Genomic DNA, 15,954 nt, shown 5'->3' with positions numbered 1-15,954 from the left:
GTTCTTCTTCTTCTTCTTCACCACCACCACCCCCCCCCCCTCCCGGTTCTTCACCCCACCTCTTCTTCTTCCTTCTTCTACCTTCTTCTTTAGCCTTTAGCTTCTTCACCCCACCACTTCTTCTTCTTCTTCACCCCCCCCCCCCTCTTCTTCTTCTTCATCACCACCACCACCCCCCATCCGGTTCTTCTAGCTTCTTCTTCTTCCTCCGCCACCACCACCTCCTTTGGCGAGATCGATCCGGCAAAAACAAAAAAACAAACTGAAAAACAAAATAAAACTAAAAAACAAAATAAAACAGAAACTGCAAAATAAATTTTTTTTTTTAATTTAAATTACAACATTTTTTATTAAAAATGAAAATCAAATTAAATTAATTAAAATATTTTTTTTATTATATTGAAAACATTTAAGTGACAAAATATTTCGTCGCTTAAGTTGGAAATGTTCGTCGCATAAGTTTATGTGACGAATTTTTTTCCGTCGCTTAGGAGGCACTTATGCGACGAAATCTCTGTTTGTCGCTTAAGTAGTTTAGTGACGAAACGTAATTCGTCGCTTAAGAGGAACATAAGCGACGAAAAATGTATTTTCGTTGCTAGGTACCTATGCGACGACTCTTAAGCGACGAAATTTTCGTCTCATAAATACATATGCGACGAAATTTCACTCTTAAGCGACGAAACCATTTCGTCACATAAGTCCTAACTTCTAGTAGTGATAACTTGGTAATTGGAATCTTGGTTGTGTGAACTTTATTTTGAAGCATATTCGGTGGTGAATTTCCTAAATCCCTAACCTCTTCTCTATCATATTTCTCAAACTACAAATCAAAACTGTTTTCTTATTCTTTTGTCTTCTGTTTTTCGTGATTTATTTAGTATAGTAAACGAACTCCAAATCCCCTCAAATTTTGTGTGCGTGTTCTTCTGTGTGTCTAGTTTAGTTTTATACATTTTCATAATTTTCTGAGTAGTGTAGGTTAGGTAGTTAATTATATTTTAGTCTGTTGTTCGTCAGAAACAGTAGACACTTTTGTGACATTGTTTTTGTGTGTGAAATTAAATACCCTCAATTTCTGGCAATGAACGATCCTTGCTTCTTTATACTACAATTGACAATCTTTTGCATGGTTAAATTGTGAGGCTATTTTAGCTGTACCACTACATGACGCAAAAAGGGGAAGAACGGTCATAACAAGCACAAAATTGGCTATGGGTATGAAAATACCCTCATGTTGGTCTCTAAATGGAAAAGTTAACTGAAATTGGCTATGGGTAGCAATTCAGCAAATTTTGAAATCCTAAGTAGCAAAATGACAGAAATAAAAGCTAGGGTAGCAAATTGACACTGTAGTGAAAGCTAGGTTAGCAAATCGGCTAAAATGCCTTACCATTAAGATTCAAGAATGTCAAGCTAAAAGAAAACTGCATATAGCCTATCCATTTGCAAAACCAAATCAAGGGATTGTTGGGTTGGCCGGAGGGCGGTGGTGGCTGCGGTGTCGGTTGTGGTCATGTTGACGAGAGACCTGTGTAGGGTTTAGGTTGTATGGGTTAAAGGTAATTGGGCTCAAATTGGGTTGTGTTACGGGCTCAAGGTATGGGCTGAGAAAAAGGGTGTTTTGCCACCCTCATTTATTATTTAGTACTTTGGATTGGCTTGCTCAAGAGTAAGGCTGACTTAGGCTTACTCATAAGATACCAGTCTAGCATTGAGATTATGATTTCATCTATTTAATTCTCAGTATTTCTAATTGTACATCAATTCAAAAAGAGTTAGGTACTGAGACGAGCGTTATTTTGTGTAGGCTCAATATTTGAGCTAAACCTATTTGCAGTAAGGGTATTAGCTTGTTAGTTTGATTTCCTTACTACCAGAGAGCTTTAGCTTAAACCGATAATTAATGTATGTGTCTTCTCGCGATAGATAAATAATGATTTTATCTATTTTTTTTTAAGAAAAAAAAAGGATTTGAGTGATCATCCTCCTGCCCACAAAACTTGCGATTGCTTTGCGATGTCAATTCTATTAATACCAACACTTCTATCAGAGCTCGATTCAAAAAGCAATTACAAGTTTACGTTTTCGAAAAATAAAAAGTATTATCAAAGAAGAGAAAAAATATTTATGGGCTTTTCATATTTTGCCTGCCTTTTCACTTTGTAAATTCCAAGAAGGAACCACGGCAGTGACGGCACCCTTCTTAAAAAAGAAAAAGAAAAAAAGAAACCACGGCTCCCTTTCATTATCAATAAGAAATAGAGCGCTCTCGCTCTTTCACAATATTCTCCCCATATTTATGCCCCTTTTCTCTTCGCCACAGCCACAGCGCCAAACCCTAATTCAGCCATGAACGCCGGTGAGCCGAATCCGGAGCAGCTCCTCTGGATGGATCTCCCTGAGTGGGCCGATGAGGTGCCGGAAGACTCTGTGTTCTATATGTTGGAGGAGCTCGCTCTTCGTCATCAGATTCCGCTCAAGCGTAAGGACATATGCCCTTTGATTTCATTTCATTTATATTTTCTGCGTCGGAATTTCATTTTCATTGCTTATGTTTTGTTATCGGTATTGTAATTGAAAATATAAGTGATTAGATCGAGTTTTGTGTGTTTTACAGCTTACGATCCTAATAAAAAAGGAAAAGGACGCAAAGTTGTACTGGTTAAGAAGAGTGATCTTGCCAAGAAGAAGTGCGACGCTTGTGGGAAGGAGGATGACCACTTCAATTTTCAGTGCCCTAATGACCCTGGTATGTTTTTACTACTTGAACACATTTCAGCAAGTTTTGAAGGAATTGAAATAAATGGTTATTAGATGTTACAATCACTAAGCTTTATCTGGAACTAGTCATTTTTTTCTTTCATTCTTTCTGTTGTGGTATATGGATAAGAGAATATAATTGCAATACTTGTAAGATGGCCGTTTCAGGGTATGATTCTGAAATCTCTACCTAATAGCCCCATTTAGGTTGAGATTCCTGATGATCAATGGCTGGTGGCTTGATTGTATTGTGTGAAGTTATGTTTTCTTTTAACGGATCATTCAGTTTGGTTTCCGAAGATAAAATATCCAAGTCATTTAGTTTGTGCATGATGTTGCGTAGTCGAACTAGTAGCTGATGACTGGGATCATACATGATGACATTAATCTGTGGCTAGCTTACCTATGTCTGTGTTTTTATCCACAATTCATTTTCTTTTGTGAGCACACACACACATTGATACATCTGTAGCACATTCAATCTGGTCAGCAGTGATTTTCTTTTTCTTGTCACAGATCGCGAACTTATGGAACAAAAAGTTATCAATGGGGTGGAGATGGTTGTGTACTGTGACTTCTGTAAGACAGATGACCACCACACTTGGAGGTGCCCAGACCTGGAAGCCATCCCATTTGGCCCAATGGATGAGGAAGATCTGGTTTGTGAAGCTTGTGGTGCTGAGGATGAGCACTGGACTGATGTTTGCCCCAAGCAGATTAGTGGACCACCAGAGCCTGAGCCTGGATTCAGGGAATGTTTGATTTGTGGCAAGCTCGAGGACAGCTTACACTGGACTGAGGACTGCCCTAAGTTGGCTGATGGCAATCTTAAATTTTGTTGGACTTGTCGGTCGCTGGCTGACCACTCCACTGATGATTGCGACAAGTTTGTTCAGACAGCTGTTATCTTTTGTGCGTGCTGTGAGACCACCGGTGACCACTCGACTGAAGATTGCCCTAGGGAAGCTAAGGATGGTCGCAAGTATTGTGGAATTTGTGATTGGTTGGGTGACCACACGACTGATTGCTGCCTCTTGAAGTGATGCCAACTCTGATCCTGTGATCACCTGTTTGGAGGATTCTTGGGAGCCTGAGAACTTTTCTGGCCTTAATCGGCTGACCCATGGTGTTGGATCAATAACTGTTTCTACTGGATTAGAAGTTAATGGATATGTTGCTAGCTGGATATCTAGAGTTTAGTTTACTGTTAAGCAACTGTTTTCTTGTTAATGGTTGGTGTGCTGTGTAGGTCTCAAATACTATCGACTTATGGGCATTATCTATTCACCTTTTTACTTGTTGCATTCTTTTCTCATGTTATTGGATAACTTCTAATGTAGGCATGCTCACCTCCTAAGCGACAGTTTTTTATGCTCACCTCTCACATTTGGAGGTCCGACACAAACTGCTGATCCACTCCCATAGAAAACACCCTCAGCCACCATAGTTAGGGGTTTGCCCACTTGAGAAGACGTCATTACTCAAAGCACACATCGTCGTATGTCTTGCGACTGCTTGCACGATGACTGCTTGGTCTGGAAACCTAGTTTTCGCTTAACAAGCAGCTTCGCAAACTTCAGAGCATCTTTCTATTAGGCTATATTTTAAAAAATCCAAATGACTTTGCATGGATTGGTTTATTGTGGTTGAGGAAAAGTCACGCAAACAACCTAAACAAAGACACCGTTAAAGCCAAAAGAGGAAGAATGTGATCACAACTTTGCAAGTCAGTAGTAATGACAAAAAAAAAAAAGATGAAATTATTAGGTCTTTCTCTGGATAAAAGCACGGGTAAAAGACTATGAAATATAGGGACAATGTCCATTTACTAAAATTTTTGCACCTCACTTCCCATTCCAACAAATACTCTAAGAGGTTGTCTATTTGAATGTTAAATAAGAGAATTTGTGCCACTCCGACTAATCTTATCTAAAGTTTTAAGAAACTGAATTATTTTGTCCTCACCTTTTAAGCATAGAGAGAGATCATGGAGGAGATATAAGATTAGATGGAGGAGAGTATAGAGTTGGCCCGAAACCTCACCGGACTTCGGTCACCGGTCACCAGTAGCTGGAATTTTGCCAGTCATTAGAGGCCGGTCGCCGGATTTCGCCAAGTCGGTGAGCTTGGGGTGCTTGGGCCAGGAGGTGTTTTGGATATCTTTTCTAGGCTGGAGCAACGACATGTCGGTGGCGGTGAGTGGTGGTGGTGGTGGTGGCGGGTCTCACCGGTGAGCCGAATCTTGAGAAATGGTTTTTGGGAGTTGGTCCGGCCTGGGTCGATGGTGTGTGTGTGTGTGTGTGAGACACAGAGAGAGAGAGAGAGAGAGAGAGAGAGAGGTAGNGAGAGAGAGAGAGGGTAGTTAAATAATAGAGGGTAGAATAATACTTTTAGAATGCCTTTGGATGGGATGAGAAACTAACTTCATTCTTTTTGTTCCAGACTTGAGTAGCAAAGTGACACTTAAGGAATATATGATCAATGGTTTCTAAGTTAGTTTGACAAAAAGGACAAGAACGATCTATAATTTGGTTAGTAAAAATACGATCTTTTGTAGAAAGTTTATTTCGAATAAGTTGCCAAGCAAAAACTCTGATTTTTGGAGGAATTTTAAGTTTTCAAACTTTAGTGAGCAGTGTAGTTTAAGAATGAGGAGGAATTCGTGAAAAACCAGAAGATTAGAAGCATACTATATTGAAAATTTACCATTCCTCGAAGCTCCCCATATCATAGAGTCATGTTGAGGAAAGAAAGGGAGTGGAATCTCAGAGATGTGAGAAATAACTTCTGGAGGAAGAAGGTGTTGAACTTGTGAAAGGGACCATTGTTGATTATGTATGAACTGTGCTACTGTATCAGTAAAATTCACCTGAGAATGGAACTGTTGAGGAACGAAATTGATGAGTGGGAAAGGACAAGCCCAATTAAACAGCCAAAAATTTATTTGAGAGCTATCTCCAATTAACCAATGGGATGCCTTCTTGTAAAAGGGATTTGATAGAAAGAATGTTTTTCCAAGCCTAAGAAGCATTAGTGGTCGATTTGACTTCTCAGAAGATTTTTCTTTGCAGATATTTGGCATGAATTAAGGAAACCCACCAGTTTCCTGGTTCAGTTAGGATTTTCCATCCCAATTTGGCTAGAGCAGCTTGATTAAAGTGTGTGAAGGGTCTGACGCCAACTCCGCCTTTAGATTTTGGAGTGCAGACTTGAGTCCAGGTAATGGGGGAGTGTGTTTGATGATTCCAAAAGAATTTGCGACATTCAGCATCACATTTGTTATGCATTGATTTTGGGAATTTAAAATAAGAAAGTAAATGATTAGGCATACCTGTAATGTTAGATTGCAGAAGGGTCAGTGTACCTCCTTTAGATAAAGAATTGCACTTCCAACCTGCAAATTTTTGTTGCATTTTACTAAGAATATCTTTATGATTAAGAGGATCTCTCCAGCAATACTACATTATGAATGCCAAGATATCTGCCAATAGAATGTCAATGTTGAACCTGTAGAATTTGGCTGATGTGATTCCTGGTTCGAGTAGGAACATGTTTAGAGAAAAATAAAGTGGATTTATGGTAGTTTATGAGTTGTCCAGGCATGAGAAAACAATGTTAAAAGATTCAGCAGATTATGTGCAGCTTTAGATGTTGCTTTTGAAAAAAGTAGACAATCATCTGCAAAGAAAAGATTAGAGATTCGTAAACCTTTAGGGGAGGACAAAATGCCAACCTAATTTTTGGAGGAGGAGGTTAATTGATTTAGATGACAAATCAGTGGTTCGATGCAAAGTATAAAGAGATAAGAGGAGAGTGGATCACCTTGACGAAGTCCTCTTTGAGGTGTAAATTACTGTTGTGGTTTACCATTAAGTAAGATGGAGTAGGAGACTGTGGAAATACAATTAAGAAATAAGTCAATCCAGTGGTGATTCAGACCAAATTTAAGAAGACAACATCTAATATAGTCCCAATTCATAAGATCATAAGCCTTTTCCAAATCAAGTTTATGTGCTAGGAAACCAGTTTTATTCGTTGACTTATTAAAGGATGAGAATAGTTCATGAGCAATTAAGATATTGTCATGAATAGATCTATAAGGAACAAATGCTCCTTGATTCATGGAAATGCATCGAGCAAGAAGAGATCTGAGACGCATTACAATGAGTTTAGAGATGAATTTATAACTTACATTACAGAGACTAATAGGTCTATAGTGATTAACAATAGAATGATCAGAGTTCTTAGGAATAAGAACAATATTTGTATGATTGATATCTGAAATAGGAATATTAGAATGGAAGAAATCTTTGACAAAAGGAATTATGTGATGTTTAATATCATTCTAGTAGGTATGGTAAAATAGGGCTGGGAGACCATCTGGTCCTGATTCTACACTACCGTACTTATTTGAGAAGTAGAGAGTAAGAGAGGAGGGAAGAAAAAATAAGAGCAGAGCACAGAGGAAAGAGCTCGGAATTCTCCGGCTCTCTCTTTCTCTCTCCTCTTTCGTCCTTTTAGCTTACATTTTCCGGCGAACGGAAAGCAATAGACGACGCCTCTAGGTGGCTGGGCCATCCATAAAGGTTGAATCTTTATTCTTTAACACTCGGTTGGTTTTCATTCATGTTCATCGGGTGTTATCAAACGTTGATGAGGTTTCTATTAGTAATTGTAGTCTTGCTAGGTCTCTATTTGTAGTCTTTGTAGAAAGCATACATAAAGATTGGAACTTTAAGTCTCGGGTGAGATTTACATTCATGTTCAATGAGGTGTTACCAAAGATTGATGAGGTTTCTATTTGTAGTCTTTCTAGGTTTGCATTTGTAGTCTTTGTATGATATTATACATAAAGATTAGAACTTGAACTCTCGGGTGAGGTTTACTTTCTTTTTCATTAGCTGTTACTTCAAAACCTTGTCTCCCCAATCTTACTCTCCTCTTTTTCTTCTCTATTCTGACTGCTAATGGTGAAAATTTTATTGATTTCCTTATGTCCTCTTCTGTTCTTGGGTGTCTTTTGTTGCTTTTATGATCATGTATAAGTTTTATAGTCTGCAATAAGTCAAATGTAAAGGGAATACAGATAGATTGGAATGTATAAAGAATGCATATACTGTCTTTCTTCTGTTTCTGATGATAGAGCATCTCAAGAGGCGAGTGTTACAATTTTTTTTTGGTTCTTCATAGACAGAGTCGAAGGAATCAAATAAATGGACTTTTGATAATTCTCTTGTCTTTCGCAGTAAATGAATTAGGAAAACGAATTTTGTATTGACATTGGTTTTTTGTATTTCTTCTATTGCCAAATACTAGAAAATTCAAGCATCTGGCTTACCTTCTGCAGGCTTTTATGATCTTGTACAATTTTTATAGTCTGCAAGAAGTCAAATGTAAGGGAGTAGCAGAAAGATTTTAATGTATACATAATGTATATAGTGTCTTCCTGATGTTGAAGCATGTCAGAGCAGTGTTACAAACTTACATTTTGTTTCGTTGTTGATAATGTAGAAGGAAATAATTATATAGATCTCTGATAATTTTTTTTCTTTCACAATAAATGAATTTAGAAGTAAAAATCAAATTATGTATTGATTTTGGTATTTTGTTTTTCTTCTGATGCAGAATATATGAAAATGCATGTGGATTTTGAAGAGGAAGAGGAAAAGAATGGTAAGATGCATGTATATTTTGATGAATTTTTGTTTAAAAAGCTTGGAAATGGTTTTATACTTAATATGAATGTGATAGATATTCTCAGTAAGTCTTTCATGTCCAGAAATCTCATCTGTTCATTAGCCTACTGGTTAGTGAGGGTTGATCTTGTTGACTTCTTATAACTATCCAAAAACAAAAAGAATCTCATGTCAAACGGAATTTTAGTTTGTTTTTGCATCTACTTTACTTTAATATGATATTGCAGTCTTTTTCTTTCCATAACGTGTTGAGTGCACTTGTTTGACATGTAATCTAATAAGGTTGAATCTTTATCACTCGGTCGGTTTACATTCATGTTCATTAGCTTGTGTACCCAAATGATCTCCCCTTTCTGTTCTCTATTTAGATTTCTGCTTCTGAAAATTTGATTTATTTCCTCCTGTCCCCTTCTGTTATTGAGTATGGAAGGCTTCTGAGTTTTTTGTACTTGTACTATTTGTATGACTATGTTCATAAAGTTTTTTGTCTTCAATTAACTCTCTTACATTCATGTTTTTGAGCTCCGATCAAAGATTGGTGAACGTGGCTTTCCTTATGACTATAACAATTTGTATGTACAATTTTTGAATCACAATATATTAGTTTCATGGTACGACAGAGAACTCCAGAAAATGAAATGAGGTATTTGACCTATGATTCTGATTTTGGATAGCAGAGTAATGTTTAATAATATCCTAGGCTACTTGCATTCCCCTCTCATGCTGAAAATTTGATCTTATTTCCTTCTGTCCTGTTTTGTTCTCAAGTATGAAAGGTTTCTGAGTGTTCTGTTTGTTGTCTTCTAGATCTGTTGCTTTTATGATCATGTATAAGTTTTTAGTCTGCAAGAAGTCAAATGTTAAGAGAATACAGAAAGATTGTTATGTATAAAGAATGCATATATTGTCTTTCTGATGTTCAAACCTGTCAAAGCAGTGTTACAAACTTACAAATTGTTTCGTTACTGATGATCTGATTGTACTCGAGGTCATCTTAAATTATGATGAACCTGTTATAGATGCTACTACTGTCTCCAACTTTTGTTGGGTTTTAATATGAAAAGAAACTGATGTGCCTTCTTCTATACTACATAATTTTCATTCAGTCCTGATGGATTTTTGAGTTTGACAAAATAATAAATTGCTTTCAATCAATCTTACAGAGCTGAAGCATAAATATGGTGGACATTTGGAGAAATTGGTGAGCTTGTATATTTTCTCGTTTTAACTCTGCATAGTATTGTAAAATTATTTGAATAGCATATCAACAGTAACACCAACGATGCAAATTTTGGCAGAGTTACGGTGGAACTACAATTTTGGGTCTCATCATCCAAAAGCACATTATCATTGGAGTGGACACAAAGGGTACCCATAATTTTGGCTCTATGCTATATTCTTACTCTAAGAAACTACGTTTATTGGACAACAAAATAATAGGGGCCTGGGCTGGGGACGCATTAGCAGGCTTGGAACTAATGACACACTTGCGGGACAGGATCATAGAATACTATGCGATCCAAGTTGCTCATGGCCAGAAGGACAAAAAGTACATTGGAGTTAAAGAGGTAGCATCATGGGCATTGCAGTATCTTAAGAGTCAAGAGGAGGACAAGATTGCAGTTCTAATAGCCGGTTACGAGCCATCAGGACTAGCTTATATATATCATATCAGTAAAAAGCTCGATCGTCCAGTGTCTGCGACATATCTTGTGCTTGGGAGTGGGGAGAAAGCAGCTCAGGCAATATTGGATACTTCGTATGTGATATTATTTGTTATTAGAAAAAAGTAGAAAGAGTATTTATGTTTAGGATTAAATTCAGTATACTACCTTGAACTTTGGGTCACTCATCAGGTGTGCCCCTTCTTTTTTTTTTTTCATCAGGTGTACCCTTAAACTGTTAAAATCTATCAAGCTGAGACAAAAAATCAAATTTCATCATTTCATGACATCAGCCTCCGACGTGGAGGAGACAAGAATGGCCCACATTTCAGTCTCCAACCCTGACCAAAGGGCAGATAAGTCATTTTACCCAAAAACAAAAAATTAAAACCAAATATAAGATCAAACATTAAATCTGCCACTCATTATCTTAAAACTCCAAGATTGGAAACATGGAAAAAAAGACAAAAATGAAAAAGAAAAAAAAATCCAGAAAAAAGACATTGGATCCAAAGACATTCATAGTAATAACCAAATATATGCATTATGTTTGGTTTACATCCAAGCCAACAAAAACCATCATAGTCAATATCATAACCAATATTCATGAATAAGTTGCATAATTTCTAGCCTTAATCATGAAAATTCAGCAAAAGATTAAGACTAGCAACCATATTTGACACAAAACATGGTTGCGCAAAAAATTGCAACTTTGCATCTTTAATTCCTGAATTTGGTTGTTATCAACCCTACATACCCTATTTTCCAGCATTTTTAGCCCTAAGCCTCATTGATACTATTGATGAAGCTTGAGAACTTTGTGACAAGGTAGATGAAGCATTTGGTGGTTTTGGTGGTCTGCCTTTGTTTGAAGTTGCCCTTGTTGTTCCCCTTGTTGTTGCATTTGCTGCAGCTTTCTGTGCAGCTCTTTTGTTCTGCAATAGATGTAACAACAAATTATGAATGCCCAATAATCCATAATTAAACACACATTCATCCAGCAAATTAAACACATTTAACAAATCATTAGTTTACCTTCATATCCTTAGCTTTAACAGCCGCCTTCTTTCTTAGATCATTCTTCGACTTTGGGGGGGGGTTTGGTACCCTTAGCCTTAGTAGAGGAGGCCTCTCCGGTATTCAGCTTCTTCTTCTTTTGAGCATTAGTGACTGTACTGACTGGTGTTTTTGGAGGAAGATGCCTATGACAGGTCTTTGAATTGTGGCCCAATCTGTTACAAGTTCCACACTTTAAGGACCTTTGACGCCTCCCAAGCTTAGGACCATCATTCTCCCTTTCAGCTGCATCTTTATTTCTCTTGGTTTTTGGCCTCCCAGGTTGCTTAGTGTATTGAGGTGGAAGGATGGCAAGTTCATCAGAAGGCATCCACAAATCCATCCCATTGACAGGCTGAATTGTGTGGGAATAAGTTGCAAGGTATGTCTTTTTGAGGTAGCATGCATCCATATAATCCTCGGGCTTCTCCCTCCTGAAATGGATGGCTGAAACTGCATGTTTGCAAGGTATCCCTGTGAGGTTCCATCTCCTACAAGCACAAGTCCTCATTTGTAGATCAACAACATATTTGTTTCCTCCAATGCTTTCCACCTCTATTTTAGTGCTTCCGGTAGCATTAGGGATACAATCTGTGCTTGCTCTCACTTTGTTCTTCTCTAAAATTTCCCTAGGCTTAGGACAAATGGTATCCACCACTTTGCTCATCTTCTCTTTCCTAACAGCAATCCTCTTCATTAACTTAACTCTGATTTCTTCAAAGCATGAAATAACAGGTTTGGACCTAGCTAGAAGTATGAAGGCGTTGAAACTCTCACACAAGTTATTTAGAAGCACATCACATTTCAGAATGCCATTGAAATGTGCTCTACACCAATGCTTAGGATTTCTTGTAGGTTCATTAGGGTCTGTAAAATTAGAGTACAAAATTCAAAACATGAAACAAAACAGAAATCAAAGATTTGGAAAACAAAAAGATTCTCTTCTAGAAAAAAAAGTAAAAGAACTATAGATTGAAAGCCAATACAAGTTAAAAAAGCTGGTAAAGTTAGAAAACTGAACTGAAACCACACATGAATTTAAATGAGACATTTAAACAGTCTTACCAGTTAACCATTCATAAGCATTTGTGTCCATCTGATTCAACAGAGTCATCTCTTTCCAGTAATAGGCCATTGTTGTTGATTTGGCGATTGCCCAAAGCTGATCCTTCAATGCCTTCCCTGGAAACTTCTTGTTGAAATTGGTCCACAAGTGCCTCACACAAAACCTATGCTCAGCTAGTGGGAGGACAAGTTCACATGCTGGAAGCAACCCCTTCTGCTTATCAGATATGAAAGTGAAGCCATTTCCTTCTCCAGTTATCTTTAGGTCCTTCTCCAAAAGACTCAGAAACCAAATCCATGAATCTTTGCTCTCCATTTCAACCATTGCGTAAGCAACAACATAGGTAGTGTTGTTTGCATCCAACCCTACTGCACACAACAATTGACCTCCATAGGGACTCTTCAAATGGCAGCCATCAAGTCCTAAAATTGGTCTGCATCCATTTTTGAAACCCTCTTTCAAAGCTCCCAAGCATATATACATCCTTTTAAAAATTGGCTGCTTCTCAAGGTTGTTGAAATCACACATGATATCGACCGTGGTGTTAGGGTCGGTCCTTCTCAGTTCTTGAGCATAATCTTGCACCTTTGCATATTGCTCCTTCATGCACAGTTCCAGTTGATTCAACGCATCTATTTTTGTCCTATAAGCTTGTTGATATGATACTTTTGCCTTAATCCCAGATGACATCTGATTCATTAATGCCTCTGTCACATAAAACAATAAAAAAAAAATAGATATGAAGGCATCAACACATGAAGAGTTGCAAATGAAGTTTAAAAAGTCTGTAATTTAAATGATATGAAGGAAATCACACCTGTAGTAATATTTGGATTCATCTTAATGAAGTTAGAAAACTTCCTCACAAGGTATGGTACCCTCACAGCACAGTTCTCTTGCACCCTTGCACAATTATGGTTTCCTTGATATGTTTTGATCTGAAATGTGTTAGAATGTTGCATCCTCGATGCAAAGAGTTCAAACTCACAGTCTTCAGCTTTGCAGATAACCCTAAGCCTGCTTCTATCACTTTTGTCGTAAAGTGGTTCCCAACCCTTCTGGATTGCCCTCTCTGTTATAGCTGCTCTAAGTATTTCAGGGGTTGCAAACAACATACCCTTACAAAACCAAGGATTCTCTATGTCCACTTTAGGATTAAACTCTGGATATCTAACTTCATCCCCATCAGAATTATATTCTTCTCCTATTGCTTCTTCATCAGAATCCATAGCCCCAAACATAGCTTCATCATCTTCATCACCCTTACTTCCTTCCTCAATAGCAGGTACAGTTGTAGCTTCTGGTTCCTTCTCATTGCCCTCAGTAGGCTCAGCTTCAGTTAACCAATCGAATAGGTAATCATCATCAATCCCATACTCTGCAACATCATAATCATTCTTAGTGGGGTCATAATCTTCATCATTACTCTCATCATCTTCACTATCACTGCCCTTCTCATACGGACCATCTTCACTAACTTCAGTTAACGTTTCTTCAAACCCATCAGGCCCATACACATCTTCAAAGTCATTACCTCCTCTCCCACCAGATTCTCCAAACTCCTCATCCTCACTATCGCTATCACCAGTTTGCACTTCCGTCTCCATTTTCCTCTTACCCTTACCCTTATCCATCGCCACATGTGCTCTGCTAGCTTGAGTTGGTACTTCATCTCGGGGCTCAACAAACTTCACACCAACAAAAGCCTTCCTGTTTGCACAAACCTTGTACCTTTTACCCTTTGCTGCATTGTTAACCTCAGAGTTCTTTTTAGAAGAATCAGGCTTTTCTATTACCACATTGCTTGATGGAGCTTGACTCCAACCAGGTATTTGGTCTTCATACATAAACATGTCATCAAGGTCTTCATAATCAGGGTTCACTGAAAGTTAAAAATTTGTAAAGTCATTACATATTGATTACTCATTAACACAAATTGGATAAAACAAAGAAGAGAGAAAAAAATATATAGAAAAAGAAAAAAAAAGAAATAGTCAACGACACCAAAGACAAAATACTATTATTTACATTGCAGCAATACTACTCATAAGTGGCTATATTAAACTAGGTTGAGCAGCTAGAACTAAGATCAAGACTATACTTCTTAGTTTAACGTACATGCACAACTAAGCCTTACCATTACTTTGTTCCATACCTGAAATTATATTCCAAAAACAAAACTTATATTCCAGCAGACATATATTCATCCATAAGCACCTAATTTCAGAAATTAATCACGATTAAACCACTCTATAGAAATTCACCAAAATTTCCAGATCAATAGTACACATAAAGAAGTTCATAAGCACAAATTTTCAAGTCATTCAGAGTCCTAAATCCCACTCAAACTCAAATTCAGATCAGCTGCATTACATAACTAGAACACAGTTTCAGAACAGAGCACTAAACTTTAGAAAATTGCCACAAATCACTTACCCTATCAAATGACACCAAACTCTCCAGATCAAGAGTTCACATATAGAAGATCAAACATGTAAAGTTTCAGAACCAAAGGAGTTCTAAATCATGATCAAATTCGGACTCCAACAGCTGTACAACATAACAGTAATTCAATTTCAGCACAATACACTTATCTTTAGAAAATCACTATAAATCATCTATCTTATCAAACAACACCAAAATTTGCAGACCGAGAGTACCCTCAAGGAAGAATAATGGTGCAAAATTTCAAGCCAAACAGAGTTCCAAATCCTAACCAAAATTGAACAACAACTCAGCTTAGAAAAAATACACTGAACAGAAACTAATCTTTCTATTCTAATCCTTGTTTACTCTCTCTTTTCTAACCCAAAAGTTACAGACCCTGAGCTATTACCAATATGCAGAGACATACCTCAAGTCTAGAAGACTTCAATTTATTGTCTATAAGCATAAATTCAAGAGGCTTAACCCCAAACTAATTTGTAACCACTCTACCTGGTTCTTATTCGTAAAACAGTGTATCAGATGACACAAGGGGGTGGATGTTCAATGATTTTGAAAAAAGGTGTTTTGGAGGGATACAAAGAGAGGATAAGTCAACTCAAACTGAAGCCTGAGACTGAAAACCGTGTTTTATACCTTCTTACGACTTCACAGCGTTTTGTGCCTGAGCATTGTCTATTCAACTTCTTCAGGTAATAGAATTTGTTCATTTCTTTTTAGAAAAGAATTATTTTCCCAAGAAGTTACTTATAATACCAGTGCAAGCATTGAGTCAAAATTGCATCCATTGTTTCACAATTTTCTCATCTTTTGAAATTTTGTTTGTTACCTTGACAGGAAAAATGGTGTTTCTAAATGTATAAATCTTGGGGGTACTAGTAATGGAAGTGTGATTTATAGGGTAGTCTTTCGCGAATCTCTTGGGGTAAAAGCAGCATACGCACGCGCTTGTTATGAATATCAAAGAGATGTTAGGAGGGATCGCCTAGACACTGAGAGGTTTCGTAAAACTTGGAGGTACCCAAATCCTTATAAACCCTTTGTGGTTGATTTGGCGCTTTTGGATGTTCAAGTTAGATGGATTAATGTCTATGCAGTGCACAGTTGTCTTCTAGTGTGTCGATTGACATCTTTGGATCAGTTGAGGATAATCACTGAAGTGCCATTTGAACAATGGCCAACACAACAAGATCAGTAGGAGGAGTTATGCTATTCAGTTTGAGGAGTTTTCTGTGTTTGAAGGAATAATTCATCATGTTCAGTT

General features: G+C 37.4%; 1 protein-coding gene across 1 annotated transcript; it reads left to right on the top strand.

Moving 5' to 3' along the window:
• The first annotated feature begins 2,234 nt into the window (after positions 1–2,234).
• On the top strand, positions 2,235–4,100 carry LOC101301840. Its single transcript, XM_004291603.1, has 3 exons — positions 2,235–2,485; positions 2,621–2,752; positions 3,280–4,100. Exons 1-3 carry the CDS (start codon positions 2,353–2,355, stop codon positions 3,804–3,806), a joined length of 792 nt encoding a protein of 263 aa, XP_004291651.1. The 5' UTR covers positions 2,235–2,352; the 3' UTR covers positions 3,807–4,100.
• Positions 4,101–15,954: the final 11,854 nt, after the last annotated feature.

The sequence above is a fragment of the Fragaria vesca genome, linkage group LG2 (assembly GCF_000184155.1).
Source record: "Fragaria vesca subsp. vesca linkage group LG2, FraVesHawaii_1.0, whole genome shotgun sequence".
Classification (NCBI taxonomy): Eukaryota; Viridiplantae; Streptophyta; class Magnoliopsida; order Rosales; family Rosaceae; genus Fragaria; species Fragaria vesca.
Note: the sequence above shows the minus strand (reverse complement) of the source record. Positions and strands in the feature narration are given on the sequence as shown.

Bases quoted from the DNA above. Each gene is read 5' to 3' on its own strand.
- LOC101301840 (XM_004291603.1), top strand. From the start codon at position 2,353: ATGAACGCCGGTGAGCCGAATCCGGAGCAGCTCCTCTGGATGGATCTC. The intron at 2,486-2,620 runs GTAAGGACATAT...TGTGTTTTACAG, and splicing joins TCATCAGATTCCGCTCAAGC to CTTACGATCCTAATAAAAAA. The intron at 2,753-3,279 runs GTATGTTTTTAC...TTCTTGTCACAG, and splicing joins TCAGTGCCCTAATGACCCTG to ATCGCGAACTTATGGAACAA.